At 40.9% G+C, this 24,810-nt stretch overlaps 1 protein-coding gene across 4 annotated transcripts in view; it reads left to right on the top strand.

Moving 5' to 3' along the window:
- KLHL4 (kelch like family member 4) overlaps positions 1 to 24,810 on the top strand; it is a 77,103-nt gene that overhangs the window by 26,724 nt on the left and 25,569 nt on the right. For all 4 annotated transcript variants that reach the window (XM_048864613.2, XM_048864614.2, XM_075132427.1 and 1 more), the window contains 3 exons: positions 18,400 to 18,573; positions 19,008 to 19,144; positions 23,598 to 23,794. In XM_048864613.2, coding sequence (XP_048720570.1) covers positions 18,400 to 18,573; positions 19,008 to 19,144; positions 23,598 to 23,794 — 508 coding nt within the window. The remainder of the gene's footprint in view (positions 1 to 18,399; positions 18,574 to 19,007; positions 19,145 to 23,597; positions 23,795 to 24,810) is intronic.

Raw genomic sequence — 24,810 nt, 5'->3', positions numbered from 1 at the left:
TGCCTAAGAGAGTAGTTCACACCAGGGTGCTAGCCTGGGTACAGTAGTGGGCTTCCTAGGGTGCCATGTTTTATTCAAGGGAGATTCTAGGCCATGACCTGGACATGCTGAAGCACCAGGCTCCAACCCTGGACATTCAAAAGGAGTCTTTGCCAACTTCTGTAATGTTCTGGGAGACAGAACTGGCTGACATAGCTGGCAGGGAGTAGCCCTGAGCCACTGAAAGGCTCTGGAGGGAGCAAGCTGTAGAATGGAGGGAGGAATTGGTCTCAAGGACCCCTTACCAATCTCTCTTTGCTCTGTCCAGTGGCGCTGGAACATTTTTACTAGTGGGGGTGCTGAAAGCCATCTCCTTACCCCTTTCTGCCCCCCCTCTGGAAGGGGAGGGACCCATTGTAAGGGTGTCGAGGCTGGGGGTGGGTGCAGGGCTAGTAGCCAAGACACCATGCGTGGGCTTGGAGCGGAGCCCTGGGCACAGGGCTGGTGGGAGGGGAGCCCCAGGCGTGGGGCTGGGACCCTGTGTGCAGGGCCGTGAGTGCTGCCCCAGACAGTCAGGTATTCTGGGGAAGTTTCAGAGTCTATGGTGGTGAAAGATAGAGATTGACAATGAAATCAAATGTTTGTTCAGTAATCAATTTCTAAAAATAAAACTTTCAAGGGATATATTTTCATGTAAGGTGAGAGTCCGAGACCCTTACTCTCCTGTGTGTGTATTTTGGTGAATTTTTGGTTATTGTTTTTATATATATTGATTTTAGAAGATCAAAAAAGGCAGACAAAAATAGCTAGGTGGAAGGGAGGCCAGCCTATTTCTTGGCTGTTTCTAAACTTCTACCTCTTATTTCAGACTCACTTTTTCCTACTTATATCACCCCTGGTGGAGCACATTCTGCTTCATGCCATGACATTTTATTGTTCTGACTGGGGATAACCAGCAACATTTGAAAGCCCTTTTTTAACTGAACCTCTAGAATTTTTGAGGATCACCAATCAACACTGTTTAGCTATACCTAAAAACTGGACTACAAGTGAGTTTCTAGATGGTACCACAAAAGCAGCACATTCCATAGCTTAAAAAGAAGACTGTATACCACATCAGCAATAACCAACCTGTAGGCTTCAATTTCCTCTCTGCACCTTCTCCAATCACCATATGCATGGTTAAGGAATTAAGACAACAACAATCTCATAGAGAAATGAAAAAATATTGAAACATCTTGCTATAACTCGTGACAACTCCTGTCAAAGAGAAGCTCATTGCATTTTTGTTCCTCCTCTCACTAATCTCCCCCAGAATGACTTAGCAGTCTGCAGTACATCAGACTTTCTAGAGGAACAAGGATATGCATTCCTACTTTTAGAATCAAAGAGCATTAGAATCCTCAAGTTCCAGAAGGGTATATTTTTTAAAAGGTAAGAAACATACAGTGATTTTTAAACTTAAAAGGAATGGTCCCAATTAAATACAAAGACAGAATTAAACATACATGCCAAACCTCTGTGAACCTATTTGCTGTGTGGCATATTTGCATTCACACTAAGGTCACTGGGCTTGTACAAATGCAACAGAAGTATTTGGCCCAGCATTTTTTGCACAAAAACAGATATCTGTCATATCGTCTCTGGCCCATAACCCCTATTGTAATTCTTTAGTTTTAGTGTCTGTACTTAAGGTTTTGGGAAACTTTCAAAAACCAATGTCATTTTCCATAAGAGTATTATAGTTTCTATTACACATTACTCACTTAGGCCCCACTCCCCCCCCAGCTCCTCCCACCTACCAGCAGCCCCACAGATCAGCTCCTCCCCCTCCCTCCCAGCGCCTCTCACTTGGTGCGGAAATGCTGTTTAGCGGCATGCAGGAGGCACTGGTTGGGGTAGTTAGAGGAGGGAGCAGAATGGGGCAGGGCAGGAAGAGGCAGGGCACGGTTGGGGACTTGGGGAAAAGGGTGTAGTGTGGAAGGGTCTGGGGCAGAGTGGGGTGGGAAGAGGCGGGGTGGGGGACTTGGAGGAAGAGGTGGAGTGGGGGCAGGGCGTGGGGTGGAGTGGGAGTCGAGCACCCCCTAGTATCTGAGTAAGACCACGCCTATGCCTAATCCTGTAAAAACTTTGCAGGACTGAGACCTAACCCCAAGGTTACCTTTTTTACCTTCCGCTGCAGTATGGGGCCTGGGTTACTTGCAGGCTTAAGCTAGAGTAAATGTGGAGTCTCTGTAAACTGAAGTCTTCAAACCATGATTTGAGGACTTCAGTAACTCAGCCAGAGGTTATGGGTCTAGTACAGGAGAGGGTGGGCGAGGTTCTGTGGCCTGCTATCTGCAGGAGATGATCATGATGGTCCCTTCTGGCCTTAATGTCTATTGGTATGTCTACACAGCAAAGAAAAACCTGGACTATGGAATTATTTGTGCTATTATCAGTAACACACACTGACTTGCAATTTCTGAGCAATCACCAAGTTACTGAAGAGCATTCTTTCAATCATGAGGCTAATAGTTGCAATTACTGTACTTCTATTAACTGCAGCACAGTAATTCAATATAAAATCATTAAAAATAGTAAATAATGTGTACCACCAGAAAAATATATGGCACCATCACTAGCAGGCTCTTTCTGATGCCAAAAAGAAAGTGATACAGTGAAGCATATGTTAGAAATGGGAGTTTTTTTTTATTATTATTCTCTGTAGTCTTCTCACAGAGATTTTAAGGTGGCTCAATCAATTTCATTATATATCTATTGATAAGTCACATTCCTGAGTCCAGTGTACTGTAATCAAATTTTAAGTTTATGCTCTTATGTTCACAAATAGTAAATAATTATTATAAGGTAGTTGGCTGAACAATCTAGTATAATTAGCCCAGCAGGTAATCAGTGTATATAAATCAGCTCTGCCATTACTGTATGCTGCATGGAGGATCACAATAGGCAATGGATGATAACATACCCAAAATATTTTTCAGATTAAACATATTACATTTAATCCATGCTTCTCTTATTATATTGGACAGAGACACATGACTTCTAATGGTTATATTCTTATTCTTCATCACTATTAGAAAAGGGAAGTGGTCAGCTGGTGTGTATAGCTTGACAGGTGCAGACAAGATGAGATGGCAAACTGCAAAGATTTCCCACAATATAATTTCCCTAACCTCTACTAACAATGTATTTATAGCATTTGCTCTCCAGTTCCGCTGTGTATAATAGGCATTTGATATAATGTACAAAAGATCTGAGCACAGATGTACCCTTTATATAACCAGCAGGCATGTCACCACAACACTAATGCAAGGAGACAATCTTTAATTTTCTTGTAAATAGGTTTTCTAACATATTCTCAGCCTTATTATTCTGTCTGCCAATGAAAAGCAAAAAAACAAAACATTAAAATGAAACAAAGAAAACTTGTACTCTGTCAATAAGAATAAATAAGAGAAGAGAAATCACCTCAAATATAGACAAAAATCCAACTCAAATTTTATTTTTCTGGCTTGATTACTAATTCAACATTCATCCCTCTCCTTCCTGGCCACTTCCTGGCCTTTCTTCCCTTTCCTCTATTGATATGGTTGTTTCTTTCCATGCGTCACTCTCCTCCAATTTTAACTCCTTTGCCCCTCTCCCCCATTGCAAGGTCATCCCCGTCAACTCCTAGCCCCGGCTCACCTCCCAACATACACTTCTGCTCGCACTCTGCAGTACATAACTGGCAGAAATTCCGTGACAGAATGACTTTCTCCACTACAAATTCATTTTTTCCTCCTTTGGTCCTGCCTTCCTATCTGAACAACTCTATTTCTTCAACTTACCTGAATTCCACGCTAAAATCCCCGCTGCCTTTTCACCACCTTTGACTCACTCCTCAAACACTCCCACACTCCTACCACCACTTATCTGCATGCACAGAATCTTCCTGTTTTCTTCCAACAGAAGGTCATGTAGTATTTTTTCAAATTTCCTCATGCCTCAGCCTTTGCTTTCCTCTCTATAACACTCTCCCTCCTCCTCTTTCACTGTCAGAGAGAGAATTTTCTGATCCGCCCTCCTCCTCTAACTTCTCCACTTGCCCCCATGATCCTACCACATCTGCTCACCTGCTCATCAATTCCCTTACTTTTCTCCTTAACCTCTCACTCTCCTCTGGCCCCTCATGATACAAACAAGCTTTATTCTCTCCCATCTCAAAACTCACCACTTGCTTCTCCAACTACTGCCGCATCTCCTTTCTCCCATACATCTAAAGCCCAATGAATAAGCGGTCTACAGTTGTGGTCTGGAGTTCTCCTCCAATTCCATACTAGACCCTCTCTAATCCAGTTTCTCCCCGTTGCATTTAGATGAAACCACTCTCACCGAAAAGTCTCTAAAAACCTCGTCCTATCAAAATCTCAGAACTGGTTTTCCACCCTCATCCTTCTTGACCAGTTAGCTACCTCCAAAACTCATCCATGCTTCTCTTTTTGAAATCTCTTCTTCCCTTGGCTTCCATGACTCTGTCTTCTCCTAGTTGTCCTCTTACCTCCAGTAGCTCATTCAGGATTTTCTGTGGAGGATCCTTTTCATCCCCCTCCCCCCACCCCCAAAGGTTCTCTCTTTGGTCATCATCTCTTCTTCCACTATACTTTATTTCCAGGTAATCTCATACACAAACACAAATTTAACCATATCTTTATGCTGATGACTCACAGATCTACTTCTCTATTCCTGATCTGTCTCTTTCTGTCCACATTAAAATCTCAGCCCGTCTCTCTGACACCTCCTCATGAATATCTAGCCATCTGTTCAAGCTCAACAATTTCTAATCAATTGCTATTCTAAATCTAAACCTTCCCCCTAAACTCTCCCTCACTTCTTGATCATTGCAGACACAACCACCACCCTGACGGTCACTTAAGCCCATAACCTGCATGTTATCTTAGACTCAGATCCCTCTCTATGTCCTCACACCCAGGTTACGTCTAAATCTTGCAGATTCTTTCTGCACAGCATCTTTATGGTATGGCCTTTTGTACATTTATAAAGTTTGCAGATGATACCAAGCTGTGGGGGGAGGGGGGTGCAAGTGCTCTGGAGGATAGGGTTATACTTCAAAACGATCTGGACAAACTGGAGAAATGGTCTGAAGCAGGGCCGGCTACAGGCACCAGTGTTCCAAGCAGGTGCTTGGGGCGGCAGTTCCTCCGGCCACAGCAGCAATTCGGCGGCAGCTTCTCTGTGCCGCCCACCACAGCGGCAAATTGGCGGCAGCCCCTTCCCTTTGCAGCTTCTTCCTTTTGCTGTCTGCGGTGGCAGTTTCTTTCATTGTTTGGGGCGGCCAAAATTGTGGAGCCAGCCCTGGTCTGAAGTCAATCGGATGAAATTCAATAAGGACAAATGCAAAGTACTCCATTTAGGAAGGAACCATCAGCTGCACACACACAACATGGGAAATGATTGCCTAGGAAGGAGTACTGTGGAAAGGGATCTGGGGGTCATAGTGGACGCAAGCTAAAGATGAGTCAACAGTGTAACACTGTTCCAAAAAAAGCGAACATCATTCTGGGATGTATTAGCAGGAGCATTGTAAGCAAGACTCGAGAAGTAATTCTTCTGCTCTACTCTGCGCTCATTAGGCCTCAGCTGGAGTATTGTGTCCAGTTCTGGGTGCCACATTTCAGGAAAGATGTGGACAAATTGGAGAAAGTCCAGAGAAGAGCAACAAAAATTATTAAAGTTCTAGAAAACATGACCAATGAGGAAAGATTGAAAAAATTGGGTTTGTTTAGTCTGGAAAAGAGAAGATTGCGAGGGGACATAATAACAGTTTCCAAGTACACAGAAGTTGTTACAAGGAGGAGGGAGAAAAATTGTTCTTCTTAACCTCTGAGGATAGGATAAGAAGCAATGGGCTTAAATTTCAGCAAGGGAGGTTTAGGTTGGACATTAGGAAAAACTTTCTAACTGTCAGGATGGTTAAGCACTGGAATAAATTGCTTAGGGAGGCTGTAGAATCTCCATCATCGGAGATTTTTAAGAGCAGGTTAGACAAACACCTCTCAAGGATGGTCTAGATAATATTTAGTCCTGTGATGAGTGCAGGGGACTGGACTAGATGACCTCTCGAGGTACCCTCCAGTTCTACGTTCGCATGATTCTATGCATACACATAGCTAAAACTCTCATCCAAATGCTCATCAGCCTAATTAGTGCAACCTCCTTTTCTCTTCTCTTGACAAGTGTAATCTTGCCCCACTAATATCCACTCAGAATGCTGCTACTAAGATTACTCTCCTAGGCCATGACTTTGACCATGTCACCCTACTCTTTGTATCCCTCAGCTGTCTTCTCTTTCTCTATCACATCAAACATAAGCTGCTTGTCTTCACTTTCAAGGCAAAGTCCACTTTCATTGACTATCCCCATTTTACCTATCATCTCTCATTCATTATCCAAACATCGACTCCTGCCCCCAATCGTTCCATGATGCCAACCGCCACCATCCACTTTTTAAAAATTTTTAAACAAGCACCTTTCTGCTTTCTTCCATGTAGCCCCATACACTTGGGAGGAGCTCTCCATAAACATACACAAAGTTACATAATTATCCTCCTTCAATATTGTCCTTTGCCATGATGCCTAAAGAAAAACTAGAGAACGGTTAGGCTGCTGGGGTACTGTTACCAATGCCTATCCTGCTGACCAATTTGGTCTCATCATTTCCTTGTGCTCCCCTAGCTATCTTTCTGTATCCAGCTATTGTCTCCTCTCTTATACTTAGTTTGCAAGCTTTATGGAGCAGGTACCGTTTTTGTTCTGTGTACATATAGCACCCAGCACAGTGGATTTCTGGTCCATAACTAGGGCTCCTAGGTGTTATGGTAATACAAATAATTAATGAAATGATATAATTATTAATTGATAAAATCTGATTCTCCAGTATGGTTTTCTGAATAAAACGGTCCTAGACATAACTCAAAACAATTACAGCACTGCAGGAGCTAAATGAAATCTGTCTGGCTCTGTTCATGATGGAGTTGCCAAACTGAACTCATAGGATTCAACTAAAATTATAATGGGAATTACAATAAATTTGAAACACAAGATGGCTGCTAGAGAGTATTGACCTTTATTTCCTAAACCCAGTCATCTGACCTTGGTCAGGGTTTTGTTACCATTCCTGTCACACTGTTTCCAGTGGTTAGCATTGCAGGGAGATAATTAGATACACAAATGTAGAGAAACTGAAATCATCTGCAGTAGAAAGAGACATCAAGCATCAATCTAGATCCACTGCTATCTAAATTTTTATATAGCAATGTTAGTTGTAAAAAAGAATATTTAATGCTTGTATCAATCTGTAAGTGTTTTACAGCTCATATTTCAATATGTTTGCCTAGCTACATTTCTAGATGCACTGGTAAAGCAATTTAACTTGCTCACTGCATTAAACAACACATATTAGCTGTTGATTTGCTAACAGAAATGTTTACCTATTTGAGGTTTTTTTTAATTTAAACAGATTACCATTGTAAATAAAGACAACATTAAATTTGAAATTATATAGCCATCTACTAGTAAATGATACTCTTTCTATATTGGGAGAAATGGGGTGGTGGTGGGGGGAAACAGGGTGAGATATTCCTCCAGGACTAGAAAGGAGAACAGCTGATACTGATGGTAATAAACCACCTACAATACTAATACACATAGACTATCTCCTTTAATTTCCTATAATATTACACAAATGCAAGTGATACTGAGCTGATCTGGCAATCAGTGAAAATCGGTATCATTACTGTTAAAAGAGATCATTGTATCAAAAAAGTATTTGACAACAGAATGATGGTTTCTAACTTATAAATCTCCCCCACCCCCATAAAGCAATTATTTCCTCAGCTGTTTGTTAACTAAATACACAGCATGCTTTTGGAGAAAATATTACACACTAGCTTTCTAATTAATTATTCTTCTAATGATTTTCTTCTGTGATAATGTCACTTACATTTTTTAAGAGCAATTTCTTCTAGAAGCCCTTCGTGGAAGCTAATCCAAATACATAGAAGAGAATAAATGATGAGTGCATACTATAATGTTTAAAGTTAGAATTCGGAGGTGAAGTTGAATGTGATATGCATATTTGAAGCTTGAGGCATAAGCAATGGAAGAGGGGCACCCAGTTCTATGTGCCATTAGCAATATAACGTGTATGCCACATCAGTGGTGAATAATAAATCCAATAGTGCAACATTTGTTAAATGTGCTGTATTGAAAAGATGATTGAAAAGCAAGTCTAAAGCATAATTAGGGACAGAATAAAGAAGACAGAAGAAAGCTGAATATGTTGCTGATTAGTACTAGAGGTTGGTTTAAAGGGCAAAGGAATGGGAAAGGACAGAATATTTTCCTGTGAGTCATTTCTTAATTTCTGTTAAGCATGACATCGAATGTCACTCTCATGTTATTCTGCTGGACTGTTTTATTTCTCCTTTTGTTTGTTACAAACACTTTATGAGAAAAGAGATAGAGATATTAAATATTTTATCTCAGCGTATCAGAAAATCTCCTACTCAGTGGGAGTATGGGGGTAAGTCTGTGACAGCACGTTTGATAAGGTAATCATTCATTGTTATTGAACTGAGTAGCAGAATTCTATTTTCCTGAATCTGCACACGTTACACTGGGCCATCAGCATAGGTATTTTTTTTTGTTTGTTTCCAGTAGCAGCCATATGGCCAGATTCTGCCACCCTTCTTCATGGGTTGTACCTTAGTCATTTCAGTGGGATTCCTCAAGGAATAAAACACTACTCAACATGAATAAAGGTGGCAAAATCTGGCCCATAGCATACTGGATGCTATACAAATACAAAGATGACATGGTCCCCGCCCCAATAGTTCACATTCAGCCGTTTGGATTTTCCACAAAAAAACTCCTCCATTTTGAATTACCTGTATTTTGATTACTGAAGTAGGATACTTGTGTAACTCCCTCATTTTCCCCTCCTCTATTGCGATTTGTTTCCCTAGGAAGAGCGCGACTCATTTTGGAGAGGGTTTAACAAATCAGAAAAGCAGAATATAATTTATACCTTATTCTGAAAAGTCTGAGAAAAAAGTATCAGTGTGATGGTTATGTAATGAGTAGAATGTTAGGACGCAAGACTGGAACTCATTGAATTCTCTAACTCTCAGTAAGAATACAATTAAGTATTAGCACCGCTGGTCTCAAATGTGAAGAGAGTTGTGAAAAAAACTGTTTTGTCTGCATTTGCCTACATTATTCATCAGCATTCTGAAAATTTTTGACTAACTCTAATTATAATATTGTTTTGCTATAAGCATGTTTAAGAGTCACTTGGCACTGGTAGAGCGACCAGATTTCCTGATTTATAGGGACAGTCCTGATTTTGGGGGCTTTTTCTTATATAGGCACCTATTACCCTCCACCCCTGTCCCGATTTTTCCCACTTGCTATCTGATCACCCTACTTGGCAGTCTTGCATCTCTCACTGTTGACTACCCGAATGCTTGTTACAGTAGTTTGAGTGAACTGAAAGGGATCACAGAACAAGGAGTAATGGTTGCACTTTTATCTGCAGATCCACAGGGCACTCTGCACCACAAAGTGGAGACAATCATTGGCCGCTGTTGAAATTGTTGGTCTTAATGGTTTAAGCAAGATTCCAGGAGGGTCCAAATTATTCCATAATGAACAAACAAAATACCAAAAGAAAACAAACAAACAAAAAAAACAACCAATGAAAAAACCCCAACCAAGTTGCAGTGTGGCCATTTTTTGCACACATTATGGAGTGTCAAAAATGTACAGCTTCTACTGTGTGAAAATATAATTTTTGTAAATATAGCTTTTTGTGGAATGGGGCCTAATTAAGTGGAAAGTTGTGTGCAATTCACAGTGACGTGAAATCTTTCTTTGGAAGCATCTCTCTATTTTCTCTAAGTTTTTTCCTCCGTCTCAGTGTGTTTTTTCCAAGGTGTGGTGTAAGTGCAGATCCAAAGAAGCTCTAGTCTTGCAGAGATTAGGCAGTTTAGCCACTAAACTCTTCAGAAACTGGATTTTTCAATGTGGGTTTTTAAAGCACCTAAGTAGCTCTGTGGTCTACACTGTCTGCTGGAAACACCTACATGTATATACACTCACAAAACCACCAAGTGAAATGATAAGTGGAAATTCATGCACAAGAATATGTTTGCTAAAGATTTTCTTGGAAACATAAGAAGAGAATTTTTACTGTATTCTTCTATACAGGTGAACGAAAATGCAAAATGAGGGAAAGGCACTTGAAGTAGGTGTCATACCAATTTACAAAAGCAAATTGTCGCACAAGCTGCTAGGCAGTCATGGATTACTGCATGAAACAAAAACATTTTATAGCATCCAATTCCAAAACCAACCATATGTAAAATTATGCAACAGTGAAGCTTTCTACTATATGATTACAAAACAATACCAGATAATCAGGGGGTGGGACAAATTCAAACAATTTTGACGTTGTTTTCCTCCTGTCTACCTTTCTCCATTTCTGTCTTTGTGTGTCAATTAAAATATTTTGTATAACCATACCTAGAAGTTTCACTTGTCTTCAATCACGGTCATCTAATGTAACTAGAATGTCTGTAAGAACAGAGTTGTCAAAATCTTCTCAGATTTTCTCAAAGAAAATCCCAACAAATCATTAAATGACATAAATCCAAGAATGTTTATAGAACGGTGTACAATGAGGGCATGTCTACACGACAAAGGCTTTGCTGGTATAGCTATAGCACTAACTATACCAGCAGTGCCCATATTGCAGATGCAGCTTGTGACAATGGAAGGAGTTTTTCAGTCAGCAGCATAGCACCACCTCCCTGACCCACATTAACTATGTCGACACGAGCACTCTTATGGGTGTTTTTGCCAGTATAGCTACATCGGCAAAGGGTGTAGCTTTTTCACACACACTCTGGCCAATATAACTACCCCGACAAAACTTTGTAATATAGAGCTGGCTTGAGCTCATGAGACACCAAAAAGGAAGGAATATTTTCCATATCACCTTTAAAAAGGGGAAAGGCTCCTCTGCATTTTTCTAAGAAAACATGCATAACAGCAACCACCCTCTCAAGCCCCAGTAACCTTCCCCCTTATTTGTGTGTGCATTTCAAGATCAACACCGCAATGGGTTTCTGTACATACATCCTCCATGAATTATGCCACTTCAAAAGAGTTACAAAACTTTCCAACTTATTTGTCACTTATTCTTTATCGTGCACCACTTCTAAAGCTATGATGCATTTTCTAACAAAACTAATTAGACTAATTAGACTGCGATATTTGTGATCCATATCATCCTAATCTAAAATTTACGATGCCTAATGATTTCATTTATATTATATAATATGAACATACATATAACACTACTAGCTAATTTTTCCTTTAGCCAGAAACAATACACATAATGAATTCCTGAGAGCTCACCATAGCTTCAGAGATGGCAGGAACGATAACACTGTAATGCTTTACAAATCTTTTTGCTCACATAGCTATTTGACAGAATAGCCAGATTATTGTTTAGGTAAAAGGATAAAACAAGTGGCTAAATGGAAAACACTTCTAAATTCCTTCAGCAGTATGACTATTCTGTTAGCAGAAATTTATTCGGTGGAGAAATATCACTGTATGTGCATTCTCAGGTGCTAAAATATTAAAGACCCAAGGGTTTAAAAAAAGAACTTATCACACAACTTAAATACCAATTAAGGCATTTCAATCACTACTTCTAGTTACAGCAGAAGTGTTCTTTACTTAGTAATAGTGGTCAGAATAATGTAAAAGTGTAATGGCATACAGGAGTGGGGTTTAGTATGGGGGAGGGGAAGAAGAAATAAGACTGGAGCCACTTCAACATAGACTTAATTTTTGTAACAGCCAGCCAACTCTGTCTGCAGCCTGTCCCTTGGCTTTCTTCTCTGCTCCTCAGTGAGAGACTAGCATTACCCTATTGTCCGTGTCAGATTCCCTCTCTGATGTGTTATTTTATTGTACTGTGTCCAAGTCTGTATAGATCTTGGAAGGACAGGGAAACTATAATGAATACATTTTTAAAAATGATAAAAATAACCAAATATAGCATTTCTATGAATTTTTATCATGACTTCTGCACATCTGGGAGAAAAAGGGGAAATATTTGTTTTCAGTTTTATTTAAAAACTCGTGTCTGGCAGGTGTTCACAGGCTAAGCATTTGAGGATGCAAACTCATTTGCCTCCTTGCTATCCCCCTTCTTTGGGCACATAATACCTTTGATGCTTTTCACTCGTGCAAATCAAGTCAGAAATATTTCCCCCTAATCATAGCCAAGCAGAACAAATTTGTGATTCTGGAAGAGCCCAGGCCTTATTTACACTGGTGGTGGTGTTTAGGGTACATGTAGCTACATGCTGCAGTGAAAGGCAAGCTGTGTGCACAATGCAGCGTGTAGCTACACACAGTAGCAAAAAGCTCTGGCAAGAGGGAGGCAGCGGGGAAAGATTCCAGCACAGGGGAGCTGCCAGAGCATCTCTCTATTGTTGGAGTCTTTCACGGAGGTGGGGAGAGGCTCTGGCAATAGGGAGGGAGTGGGACACTGCGCTGTAGACATGGGATGCACTGCTTGGGTGTAGAGAGCACCATCTAGAACCTTTTAGAAGTGGTGTGCCGAAGACACACTTTAATATAAGGTTTCACGCGCCAATAATACATTTTAACGTTTTTTAGAAGGTCTCTCTCTATAAGTCTATATATTATATAACTAAACTATTGTCGTATGTAACAAGGTTTTCAAAATGTTTAAGAAGCTTCATTTAAAATTAAATTAAAATGCTCACCTTGCGCCGCCAGCCCGCTCAGCCCGTTGCCGGCCTGGGGTTCCGTTCACCTAGGCCAGCAGTGGGCTGAGCGGGGCCTGCGGCCGGGACCCTAGCTGGCAAGAGGCAGGCAGCCAGAACCCCAGACCGGCAGTGGGCTCAGTGGGGCCAGCGGCCGGGACCCCAGACCAGCAGTGGGCTGAGTGGCTCAGCCCGCTGCCAGTCTGGGGTTCCGTCCACCAGCTCCTGCAAGCCGGGGTTTCATCCGCCAGCCCCGCTCAGCCCGCTGCCAGTCTGGGGTCCCGGCCCTGTCCACATAGAGTAAGTACCTACCTTCTCCCCGGTTCTAGCCATTCTCTTCCTCTCTCTGCACTGAGATGAGGGTGGGAGTGTGCCGAGAACAGGGCTGGGGGTGAAGGAGCAGGCTGGGGGCCGGGGTGCAGGGTCTGGCCAGGAGCTAGAATGAGGGCTCAGAGTTGGGGCAGGAGGTTTGGGTGTGGAGCGCTTACCTGGGCAGCTCCCATTTGGTGCGAGGGGTGCAGGTGAGAATGTGGGGGGTGCAAGAGTCAGGGCATGGGGTGTGGAGGGGGGCTGGGTATGTGTGGGGGGTGCCGGAGTCAGGGCTGGAGGTGTGTGAGGGGGGTGCAGGGGCCAGGGCTGAGGGGTATGGGCGGGTTCATGAGGTCAGAGAAGAGGGCTGGGGTCATGGGGGTGCTCCCAGCCCCCTGCCATGAGCGGCTCATGGCAGGGGGCTGGAGGGGTATGCCCTGATTCCACCCCCTTCCCCAAGGTCCCCGGAGCAGAAAGCGGGAGCAAAGAGCGCGCTGCGGCTCCGCTTTTCCCTCTCCCCTTCCATAGCAAGGGCCATCAGCTGATAGGCTGCAGGGAGGGAGAGAAGGAGGGACAGGAACCCAACACGCTGGGGGAAGAGGCGGGGGAAGGGGGAAGCTTGCCTGCCCTGCAAGGAGAGGGCGGGGGGTGGAGAAGAGTGGTCCGGGCCAGGCAGGATTTTTAATGACATGCTGCTGTCTGCTGGGGTCGGCAGACAGCAGCGTGCCATTAAAAATTGGCTTGCGTGTGCCGTCTTTGGCACGCGTGCCATAGGTTGCCGACCCCTGATCTAGGGTATATACCCTAGTCATTACTATAAGGTGGGAGTAAAATGTATGAAAGACTGTGCTAAAAGAGCAGTTAATTATCAATGGTTTGCTGTCAAACAGATTGTGTAGAGTCCCTCGGGGCTCTGTCCTGGGTCTGGTACCATTCAATATTTTCATTAATGACTTGGATAATGCAGTGGAGAATATACTTAATAAAATTTGCAGGTGACACCAAGCTGGAAGGGGTTGCAAGCACTTTGGAGGACAGGATTAGAATGCAAAATGACCTTGACAAATTGGAGGATTGGTCTGTAATCAAGAAGATGAAATATATTTAATAAAGACAAGTGCAAAATACTATACTTAGGAAGAACATCATCAACTGCACAAGTACAAAATGGGGAATGACTGGGAAAAAGATCTGGGTGTTAGAGTATCACAAACAGATTATGAATCAACAATGTGTTGCAGTTGCAAATAAGACTAATATAAGGCTAAGGCTGGGGTGTATTAGTGAGGATGTTGTATGTAAGACAAGGGCGGTAACTGTCCCGCTCTACCTGGCACCAGTGAGGCCTCAGCTGGAGTACTGTGTCCAGTTCTGCGTGCCACACTTCAGGAAAGATGTGGACAAATTGGAGGGAGTCCAGAGGAGAGCAACAAAAATGAAAAAGGTTTAGAAAATATGACCTTTGAGGAAAGGTTAAAAAAACTGGGCATGTTTAATTTTGAGAAAAGAAGACTGAAGAGTAACCTGATAACAGTCTTCAAATATGTTAAGAGCTGTTATAAAGAGGACAGTCACCAATTTTTCTCCATGTCCTATGAGTATAGGTCAAGAAGTAATCAGCTTAATGTATAGCAAGAATGATTTAGGCTAAATATTTTGGGGGAAAACAATTTTTAAGGACAGTCAAGTACTGAAATAGGCTTCTATTTGGACGTTGTGGATTCCCAGTCATTGGAAGTTTTCAGGAACAGGTTACACAAACACTTATCAGGAATGGTCTAGGTATAGTTGGTCCTGCCTCAGCACAGGAGGCTGGACTAGATGACCTCTCGAGGTCCCTTCCAGCCCCATATTTTTGCGATTCTATTATTTGATTGACATCAGGTAGAGGCCCTTAGTTGGTCAGTTTGCGAGTCATTAGTTGTTTTGTCATCATCTTGCTAGAATTTTACTTGTTACTACTTCATGGTAAACCAGCTTAATTTTTATTCAGTTTCACTTCATGTATCAAGTGAAATTTAAACCTGCTTCCTTGCATACTAGATAACATCTATCATATGGAATTAAAACTCTATCATCAGCTTTCTGGATCTGGCATGATGCACCCAAATCACAAGATTGTTTGTGACACACAGGTTTGACATCGAATACTTTTTGAATGACTTACAGCACTGGCATTTTCCTTTGTGTAACAAAACGAAAAAAACTGCAGAAAAACCTTGACAGGAATAAATAAGGAATATATCCAATTTCTTAACCAGAAAACAATCTATACTCCCATAATCCCCAAACAGCTACAAAAATATATTCAATTGGCTCATTAGCACTGTCGTTCCCCCCCCCCCCCCGCCACTTGGTAAGGCAACTCCCATCTTTTCATGTGCTATAATATATATTCTGCTTACTGTATTTTTCATTCCATGCATCGGGTTTTAGCCCACAAAAGCTTATGCCCAAATAAATATGTGAGTCTCTAAGGTGAAACAAGGACTTCTCGTTGTTTCAATCTGAGTAGTATGTTTATGATAGAATTATTCTGTTTTCACCTTTGGGGTCACAAAAATTGGTCTGCACTCTAGACAGCTAGACTGTGAAGGATACAGACATTGTGGACACATGGATAACAGAAGACGTTTCTTAGCAACAAGAACTATGTGAAAGCTTCTGGAATTTCTTATTACCTCAATTTATTATTTCCTAAATGTAATAATGGCTTGCACATTCTGTATGGTTAACAAGCAGAATCAGACACACCGTATCCAGTTCCATTGCACAAACAAACTGAATAATTGCAGTTGTTATAAAGAAGGAAAGAATGAGAAATAAAGTGAAGAAATTCCAAAGATGAATGGGCAAGGAAAATCTGAATTTCATTCCAAACTATTTAATGTGACAAGGAAACCTCACTTTAAAGAATAAGAAAAGAGTTCATTCTGTTTGGGCGGGCAGGCGGGAGGTGGTGGTGGGGGGGGGGGGGGGGGAAGAGCTAAAGGGCACATGAAAATGCTGCCTCACTCCAGTAGAATCTTTATTTTGTTGTTGTTTTAGGGGCTGCTCTCTTTTAAGTCCTGCCATTCATTTCAATAGAAGTTGAATTAGGTGCAAAATTAATGGTCTCAAGTTGACTTTGAAGTTACACTTTCTCAAATATCTGGTTTACTCTACAGACCTATGTCAGTATAACTACAGTCGCTTAGGGGTCTGAAAAATCCATACCCCTGAGTGACAGTTATACTGACCTAACCCTCTCCCCACCATAAAGACAGTGCTATGTCAGTGGGAGAGTGTCTCTCACTGACATAGCAACTGCCTCTCAGGGAGGTGGATTAACTAGGCCCACCGGAGACCTCTCTCCCATTGGCTTAGAGCATCTTCATTAAAGCATTAGAGCGGAGCAGCTGCCGCAGCATTTTAAGTGTAGACTTCCCCTAAGTAAATAGGTTTTACACAATGTTGAGATAGTGCCAAAATAAAAACACAAAGTGTCCAGATCTACACTAGAAAACTTTGCTGGTATAGTAATGGAACAACACATCTATAGAGGCAAAATCACAAATGTAGACACAGTTATACTAACATGAAAATGCTTTTGTCAGTGTAGCTAGTTTCACTGAGAGAACTGGTAGATGCTATATCAGCAACAGAACTCTTGCCTGCATAATGTGCATTTATACTAGGCAGGCATGCTGGTATAGCTATATCTGAAAACCTCTTCTACTCCAGACCTGGCCAATGCACACATACAATGGCAGCAACCCTACAGGACCCAAGTGTTATATTATGAAGACTACCTTTGAAAACAGTGAAAGTGAGAAATTTCTTTAAAATGGAAGCTTTGATTCTACAAATCCAGAACATGTTGCTGAAAGACCTTAACATCATGAAAGTTGCTTGTTTCTTTCACTTGAGTTTTCACATGCACAATGCATGAACCCAAAAAAACTAAGGTTTGCTGCTGCTTCTTGACATCTTCAGGCCCACTATAAATCCAAATATAACTGTAAAGATAATTTTCCAGTTTAAATGTACCAAGTATCAGGAAAAAAATATAGCAAACTAGATTTCATCAACATGATAAATGGCCAAAGAAATGATTCATCTTAACTCAAAAAGAGTTAGGAAAAAGTAAACATCCATTAAAAGTTGACAAAAAAATAAAAACAAAAACATCATTTGAAGAGGTGATGAAAGGAGCTGGGAAAAATAATATGCATATCAGACGATTAAAGTCCATAGAAATGGCCTGCAGATTAGGTACCTACTTGTTAAAAAAATTAAAAATCATGCATTGAGTAATATGGTATTCAGCAAGAGGAGGAGAGGTCCAATCATTAATTCATTGAGACTTTTCACATTACATTTATTGACACTCATGTGCTTGCTGATTAATTAATATGAATTATCAATCAACTGTTTGGTCAAAAACCAGCGGGTTTTTTGTGTATTTTTAGGAGTGTAATGTAATGCGTTATTTTTGTATTGAAGTCTGGGATTTGCCATGAACCTTTTAGACCATGACACTTTATCTTCATAGGCTCTACCCATGTAAACCTTTACTAGCATCAATAGTCCTCTAATTGATGCCCATGGAACTGCTCTTGGTAGAAATTGGTGGACTTAGTTGTCTTTGCAGGATCAGACCCACAGGAAATAATTCTAAAATCAAGTTTTTTAACTATCAGTATTGCATTCATATTAATAAATTAGTAGACACACTTATGACAATTGCCTAAAGCACACATCTGAGCAGCAAAAACTACTTAAAATAATTGGAAATACCCAAATTATATTTACTGTATGATTTAATAAAATCAGCACAGTAAATGAGAAGGAAGTAGTATCTGGAGGAAAAAACCAGTGCCACCTAGTCCTGATTCATAATCTCTTTTACTCAAATCTAGAATCCTCTGCCTGACTTCATAGAACTCACTAAAATAGTGTAATATATCCTTAACATTATTTATATTTGCCAGATATGAACCCTTTCTTTTTATTTTGTTTTTCCTCTTAGAAAATGTTTATTATAGTTACAATAAGTTTTAAAATAGTTTACAAAAGGTCTGAAGTATAATTAAAAGAATCAAATGGAAAATGACACATTAAGTCCACTCTCACCAGATCAATATATTTAAAGATTTCCAGTTATACTGCAATTTCCACAGCTCAATTAAAGATGAAGTTAAAAGCATTCTCGGGTTTGATAATGCTACAGTAACATCGTTTTCTCTTTCTTTAACAGATTATCAATAGCTAGCTGTTCACCCACTGGAATGAACACCAATGGCTCAGACGAATACTTCCAATCTACAAATCATGCAGAGCAGACATTTCGCAAGATGGAGAACTATCTCCAGCAGAAGCAGCTGTGTGATGTTCTTCTCATTGCTGGAAATCACAAGATTCCAGCTCACAGGTGGAATTTTCCTTATTGTTTACTAGCCTTTATAGCCTGACAGTTCCAAGAGCTCAGACAATGTGAGTTCCCACCTTGTCCCTGATTAGTTATGAATGAATGGTTACAATAATTAGCATATCAGCTGAAGACAGTTAAATGATATGATCACAGCTTTAAATTCATTATTGTAAATAGAAAGAAATTCAAGTATGAACCAGTTTTTTTCTATTTTGCTACAGTCAAACTTTAGAGAGATGAGTGAAGCAAACAGCACAAAGACACCCTCTGAAAGAAAAGTTCAGATTCTAATTTACTAGATTACTTTAGATTACTTAATTCCCTTTTAACTTCACTGTTAACCACTGTAAGGATAAAGTCTTTTAAAGGCAGCCAATATGTTTCTCCTAAACACACAAATGAATTGCATAATAATGGGCTGTTTCCATTTCAAGATTGGTTCTTAGCGCTGTGTCTGATTATTTTGCTGCAATGTTTACTAATGATGTGCGTGAAGCAAAAGAAGAAGAGATCAAAATGGAAGGAGTGGACCCAGATGCACTAAAAGCTTTGGTGCACTATGCCTATACAGGTAATTCCTAATCTATTCTCTAATTCTGTAAAGAAAGGTGAACACTGTCCAGCATGCAAAATTTTTCACCTCATCCATTTTATATTAGTGCTTAGATACATACCCAATACTGGAAAATATATTTGTGTAGAATGCTATTTACTAAATATGATGACAAAATAAAAATAACCCACAACAACCCTAGCTAGCTCTTATTGTGAGGAAAAATAAGAATATGTCATAGTTACAGGGTAAGCTGTGCTTTAGACCCTTTTGTGTCCTTTGAGTGCACCCCTAAGGTGAAAGTTCTGGCTTCATTCATCTCTCTGAAGGGTGGAACAACATGGTTCAACCCCTCTGGGACTGGACCTCTGGGTGGTAAGTTCAATTCAGTCCAGTTACTTCCATCTCAGCTGGGAGAAGCAGACTGCCTTGCTGCATTCTTTCCCTCCTTCCATGAGTCTGCATTGGCATCTCCATCTCAGGCAGCTTCTGACAACCAACTCAATCCCTTTTCTTACCCGTGCCAGCATCTTTAAGGTTTCAGAATCCACTTAGATCCTAGGTTTGGCTTTGGGAAGAACAAACCTCACTGGAGTGAGGCAGAGGGTGAGGGGGTTATTAACTACCCCCATTGTTTCCTCAAGGAACCCCATGATATTTTCTCAGACTGTACTTTCTCTTTGCCATTGTTTTGTTTCCTGTTTCTCTCCTCCCCCATCTCTAAAAAGCCTCCTTTGATTCACTTCTTTGCAGTCAGGCAGGATAATATCAAATAAGTAAACTGAGGTGCACGTGATATATATAAAAATAGACAACTCCCTCACACTCCACATCTTGTATGACAAATAGCTTATTCTTGTATTGGACCAATGTCTGTGGTGAAAGAGATAAGTTTCTGAAGCTGAGGAAGAGCTCTGTGTAACTTGAAAACTTGTCTCTTTCACCAACAGAAGCTGGTCCAATAAAACATCATCTCACTCACCTTGTCTCTCTAACATCCTGGGACCAACATGGCTATATCAACACTGCAAGTACTTATTCCAACAGATATACGAATGTCAAAATATTCTGTTACTCTGTACATGATTAGAACATCTGCTATTTTTAATTCAGGCACAAAGAAGAGGAATAGTAATTTAAATGAATAAAGGCCAGATTCTGCCTGTTGCTTTGTTCATGAAGTTATATGGGAAGAGCATGCTGAGAACCTTTGCCCTTTGGATGCCCCACCAAATGGCCAGGTTCAACTTCAGCAACTCATCTCCTTCAGGGGGAGAGGCACAGGCCCGTCCTTGGAACTGGATCAAGGGGAATAAGATGTACTCCTTAATGTCATGAACTAGTCACAAATTTGAAAAATTAACTACTGATGTTTACTTGAAAAAAATTGGTCTAAGATATTTTATGTTAGTAGCAGAGTATTTTCAGCTTTTCTATTCTACTCTCCCCACTCTTTTCAGTACAATTGCACCCCAATGTTTACATTAATTACTAATTTGATTCTGAGAACTTAGTCAATAGCCAAACAGACCAAACCAGAGAAGCGTGAATTGTCTTTTTCTTGCTGCTCTGTAATCTGTGGAGAAAAAATGTTGTAGAACAGATTTCTGTTACTCTAGTGTACAATCCAATTAAAAATATCCACAGCATTCGAAGTTATGCAAGCACTGAAAGGCTGCAGATACTAGCTCTTTGGGAGATTATTCAACTCAGAATAAAGGTCACTCTGCCATAGGTGCTAAAGGAGCTCCTTCTCCCATGCCTGAATCTTGAGAAGGGGGAAAAAACAGTCTCCCAGAATGTAGCAGCACACAAATTACCAGAACAACACCCTTGCACAGTCTATGGTACAGAGATGAACTATCTCGGACTGATCTTCCATTCTCCCTTTCTCATACATGCACTCATTGGTTTGCCTTGAATAAGACAATTTTCTACATGCATCACCTCCAGAATGGGACATGAGAAACTGTGGCTCATACCTGTTGAGTGGGTCCAACCTTTCCATGCATCATTTCAAAGAGAGTAAAAAATTATTTCATGGCAAATATAAAGTAAAATTAAATTTTAAAAAGGTTACTGTGCAAGAACTTGGCATTTAAAATGTTTTCCAAGTGCTCATTTCATTTACTGTGTTTTGATATTTACATTAAAGTGCTAAAAATATAGAAGACTGTTTCCACTTTGATGGTCTTAGAACCTGTAGAAATATCAGGTATTATGTAAAAGTGCAACCTACAACTAGAGATTTTACACTAATATTCGAATAAACCTCACAACAATGATATTATGGAACAAAATATGTAAGTGTAATTCAAGAAAATGGATGAATGCAATTTTATAAAAGTTTAACACATTTTAGTTGGTAAAATTAAAAGAAAAATATGATTAATATAAATTAACTGTAAAAGTCTTTTAAAAATGAGATATGGGAAAAGTTTAATTCATAATTAACATCAGAATTTAAATTAATCTACAGGCATAGTATTTTATTTGAAAATAAATGCATAGCATATAAGCATGAAATAAACTTATTTCAATAAACATGTTGTTAATATTAGTTGACCCCTTCAATACTATGTTACATTAAACAGAGTCTACCAACCCCCTACCTAGTACAAAATTACCAATTTTCTGGGGTTTGGGTTAGTGGGTAACTCAAACAAGATGCCGTGAATTTCAGCCTAAGATTTCTCCCCAGACTGGCTGTTTCTAGATTTTCCCTGCAGGTCCTCCTCCATCCCAATCCCTTGATTCCTATTTACAGAGATACACTTTATATCCCGGTTAGCAGTACTGACCCAACCCAAGAATGATCAACAAACATCCTTCTGTATCTTGACTCAGAATTGTCTGGGTATACCGCAAGAAGGACAGGAGACTTGTTATGGGTTTTAATCAAGCCACAACCTTATTCTATAGATGTCTGGGCCTACCCAGCAGATAAAGTATACAGTGCAGGCAAATCCATGCTTATTAAACTCAATTCTCCAGGACTTCCACCAGCCCCTATTTGTTTCCATCCAGGTCCCCCAGCCGACCCATGGCTTGGACCTTACCATCCACCAGCCTCGTAAGAGGGTTAAGGAGGGCTATGAGAATGGAGGGGGTTGGCTCCCAGCCATACCGATCATAGGAGTCCCCGAACCCCCTCCCCTGTTCTGTTCCTTTATCCAGGACCTCCTTTTAAGTCCTTTACCGGGCCATTTATCTGGTCACTGGCTGCCCTCCCTATGGAATACATTCACTGAACATCCACCCAATATTACAAAATAAGTTGTGACAAATCGCCTACCACTTTTTCTATTCACCAGAAAAGGTCCATCCTCACACCTGCTGTGAGGAAGTTGAAAAATCACACTCCACTGAAGCCAATTGTTGTGGTGTGGGAAAAATTCCTTCCCAGCCCCGCTTTAAAAAGGGCTACTAGCGTAATGCCCACAGCAGGTCCTAAACCAGCCTGCCATTCACCTTCACTAGCGGAGATTGGGTGGGTGCTGGCTTCCTCACTGCTTGGACATAGAGACGACTTGCCCCTCCCCCAGATTTCGTACCTTTATGCAAATTCCTGGGGGGCAGGGGTGAGTCACTGCTGCAAAGCACCTTTTGCAGCAATTTCTGACCTTCCTCCTCTCTCCCCGCCCCCCAACCACAAAGCAGAGCTGCTTTTCTTTGGGTAAGCCCAGACAAATTTTGCCCCACCGTTAGTTGTTGTGCAGTCATTAGCATGGAATGGTATATCAGAAGTGGGTTGCGGTAGGGGCTGACAATTAGATAAGATCCAGTTGCTGACAAATGCACACAGAAGGGATATAGGACGACAGCAGACTCATTTGCAACCTAGACTGAAACAGTGGCTATAAAGGGGTGGTTTCAGAGTAGCAGCCATGTTAGTCTGTGTCCACAAAAAGAAAAGGAGTACCTGTGGCACCTTAGAGACTAAAAAATTTATTCGAGCATAAGATTTTCGTAAGCAGCTCCCTTCATTGGATGCATTCAGTGGAAAAGGGGTGGTGATACAACCTGAAGGCTTGCCCAGATTTTCCAAAGATTTTTTCCCCCATGAGGAAAGACTCATGGGGAAAAAAAATACAAATAGACCCGTGGGGTACATCTACATACAAGCTATGGCATACACATACTTGGACGAGCTCTCATCTGAGCTAACACACCAAAAATAGTAGCGTAGCCATGGTAGCACAGGCAGTGGCAGTACAGGCGAGCTGGGCCAAATACAAAACCCTTTGAACCCTGTAGGTATATGCTTGGGGTGGCAAGCCCGTGCTGCTGCCTGTGCTACCATGGCAATGCTATTTTTACTGTGCTAGCTCAGATAAGAGCTAGCATGAGTACGCGTACGGGAGCTGGAAATCACACCCATTGTTCGTAGGGTAGTTGTAGCCATAGGTACAAGGGAAATGAATGGCAAACCAATTAATGCATAATTTTCTTGATCTAAACCACACTATAGGAGTTTTAGAGTTAAAGGAAGACACTATAGAAAGTTTGCTGGCTGCAGCTTGTCTTCTCCAGCTGTCTCAAGTCATTGAAGTGTGTTGCAACTTTCTCATGAAGCAGCTCCATCCTTCAAACTGTTTAGGGATTCGATCCTTTGGAGACGCACAGGGTTGCATGGAACTCTTGAAGGTGGCACATCTGTACACTATGGTAAGATTATTAATCCAACCATTTTGAAATGACAGTATGAAGAGCAGGCATGAATACTATATTGGATCTGTAAAATCAATGGGGTGATGGAAAGATGGCCAGGGGTTATTGCAGCAGAACTAGCTGAGTGCAGAGATGTATTGATGCTGCAATTTCACAGACTGATGCAGAGGCTGTGCTCTCCATTTGCACACCTGAGATCCAGAGACACTGAGCCTTGCTAAGGTACCATGCGTCCAGGAACTCCCAGTGCAGGATACTCCACAGAAATATGTGCCACAATCCATCCTCAAAAGGAAAATGTAATAGGTGTAATTACTGGGATGAAATTGGGAGCTGATAAAAACATTAGAAAGAAACATTTGATTTTGTTGTTTATATTTTTGACTTGTTATTTAATAACTTGCTGTTATTAAAAAGAAAAAGTATGAACAGCCATCTTGTTATATTTGAAGATACTGTATGCAAGCTATATTGTATCCTTTGAAAAGTCAACAGGATTCTGGTCTAGCGGCCGTCAAGGAAGGACAACAGTTCATCTTTATTGACTAATGGTAGTGCAAAGAGAAGTCAAACACTGCTTTCAAGGTGTAGGCAAACAGGAAGAAAGGCAAAAAAGAAAAAGTAGATGAGATTTAGAAAAAAATACAAAAAAGTGGCAAGTATAGCAAAATTAATGTAAGAGGAAACATTCTGAGGAAACAAATAGCAATTTTATTCTCAAACTATGAGCACAAGATATCAACAAATTTAGTAGCAGCGTAAAGGCTTCACAATTCTAAAAGCCATTCCAGAGATAGAAGTAAATTAATTTGGACATTGTGGCAAATGAGGACAAACGCTGGGATGAATTTGAAGTCATAGGTTACAAATTTATTAAATTTAACACAGCAGAGAGGTATTACCCTCCTTGCCAACTATACTCTCAGATATCAGGCATTTTAAGTGGTTTCAGTGCAGGGTTACATGGCTCCTACCACATAACCCACAGACTCACCTCAGCCTAACCCTAGGAC

Source organism: Caretta caretta, chromosome 9 (genome assembly GCF_965140235.1).
Source record: "Caretta caretta isolate rCarCar2 chromosome 9, rCarCar1.hap1, whole genome shotgun sequence".
Lineage (NCBI taxonomy): Eukaryota > Metazoa > Chordata > Testudines > Cheloniidae > Caretta > Caretta caretta.
The sequence above is the reverse complement of the archived record's forward strand: the minus strand, read 5'-3'. Positions and strand labels throughout refer to the sequence as shown.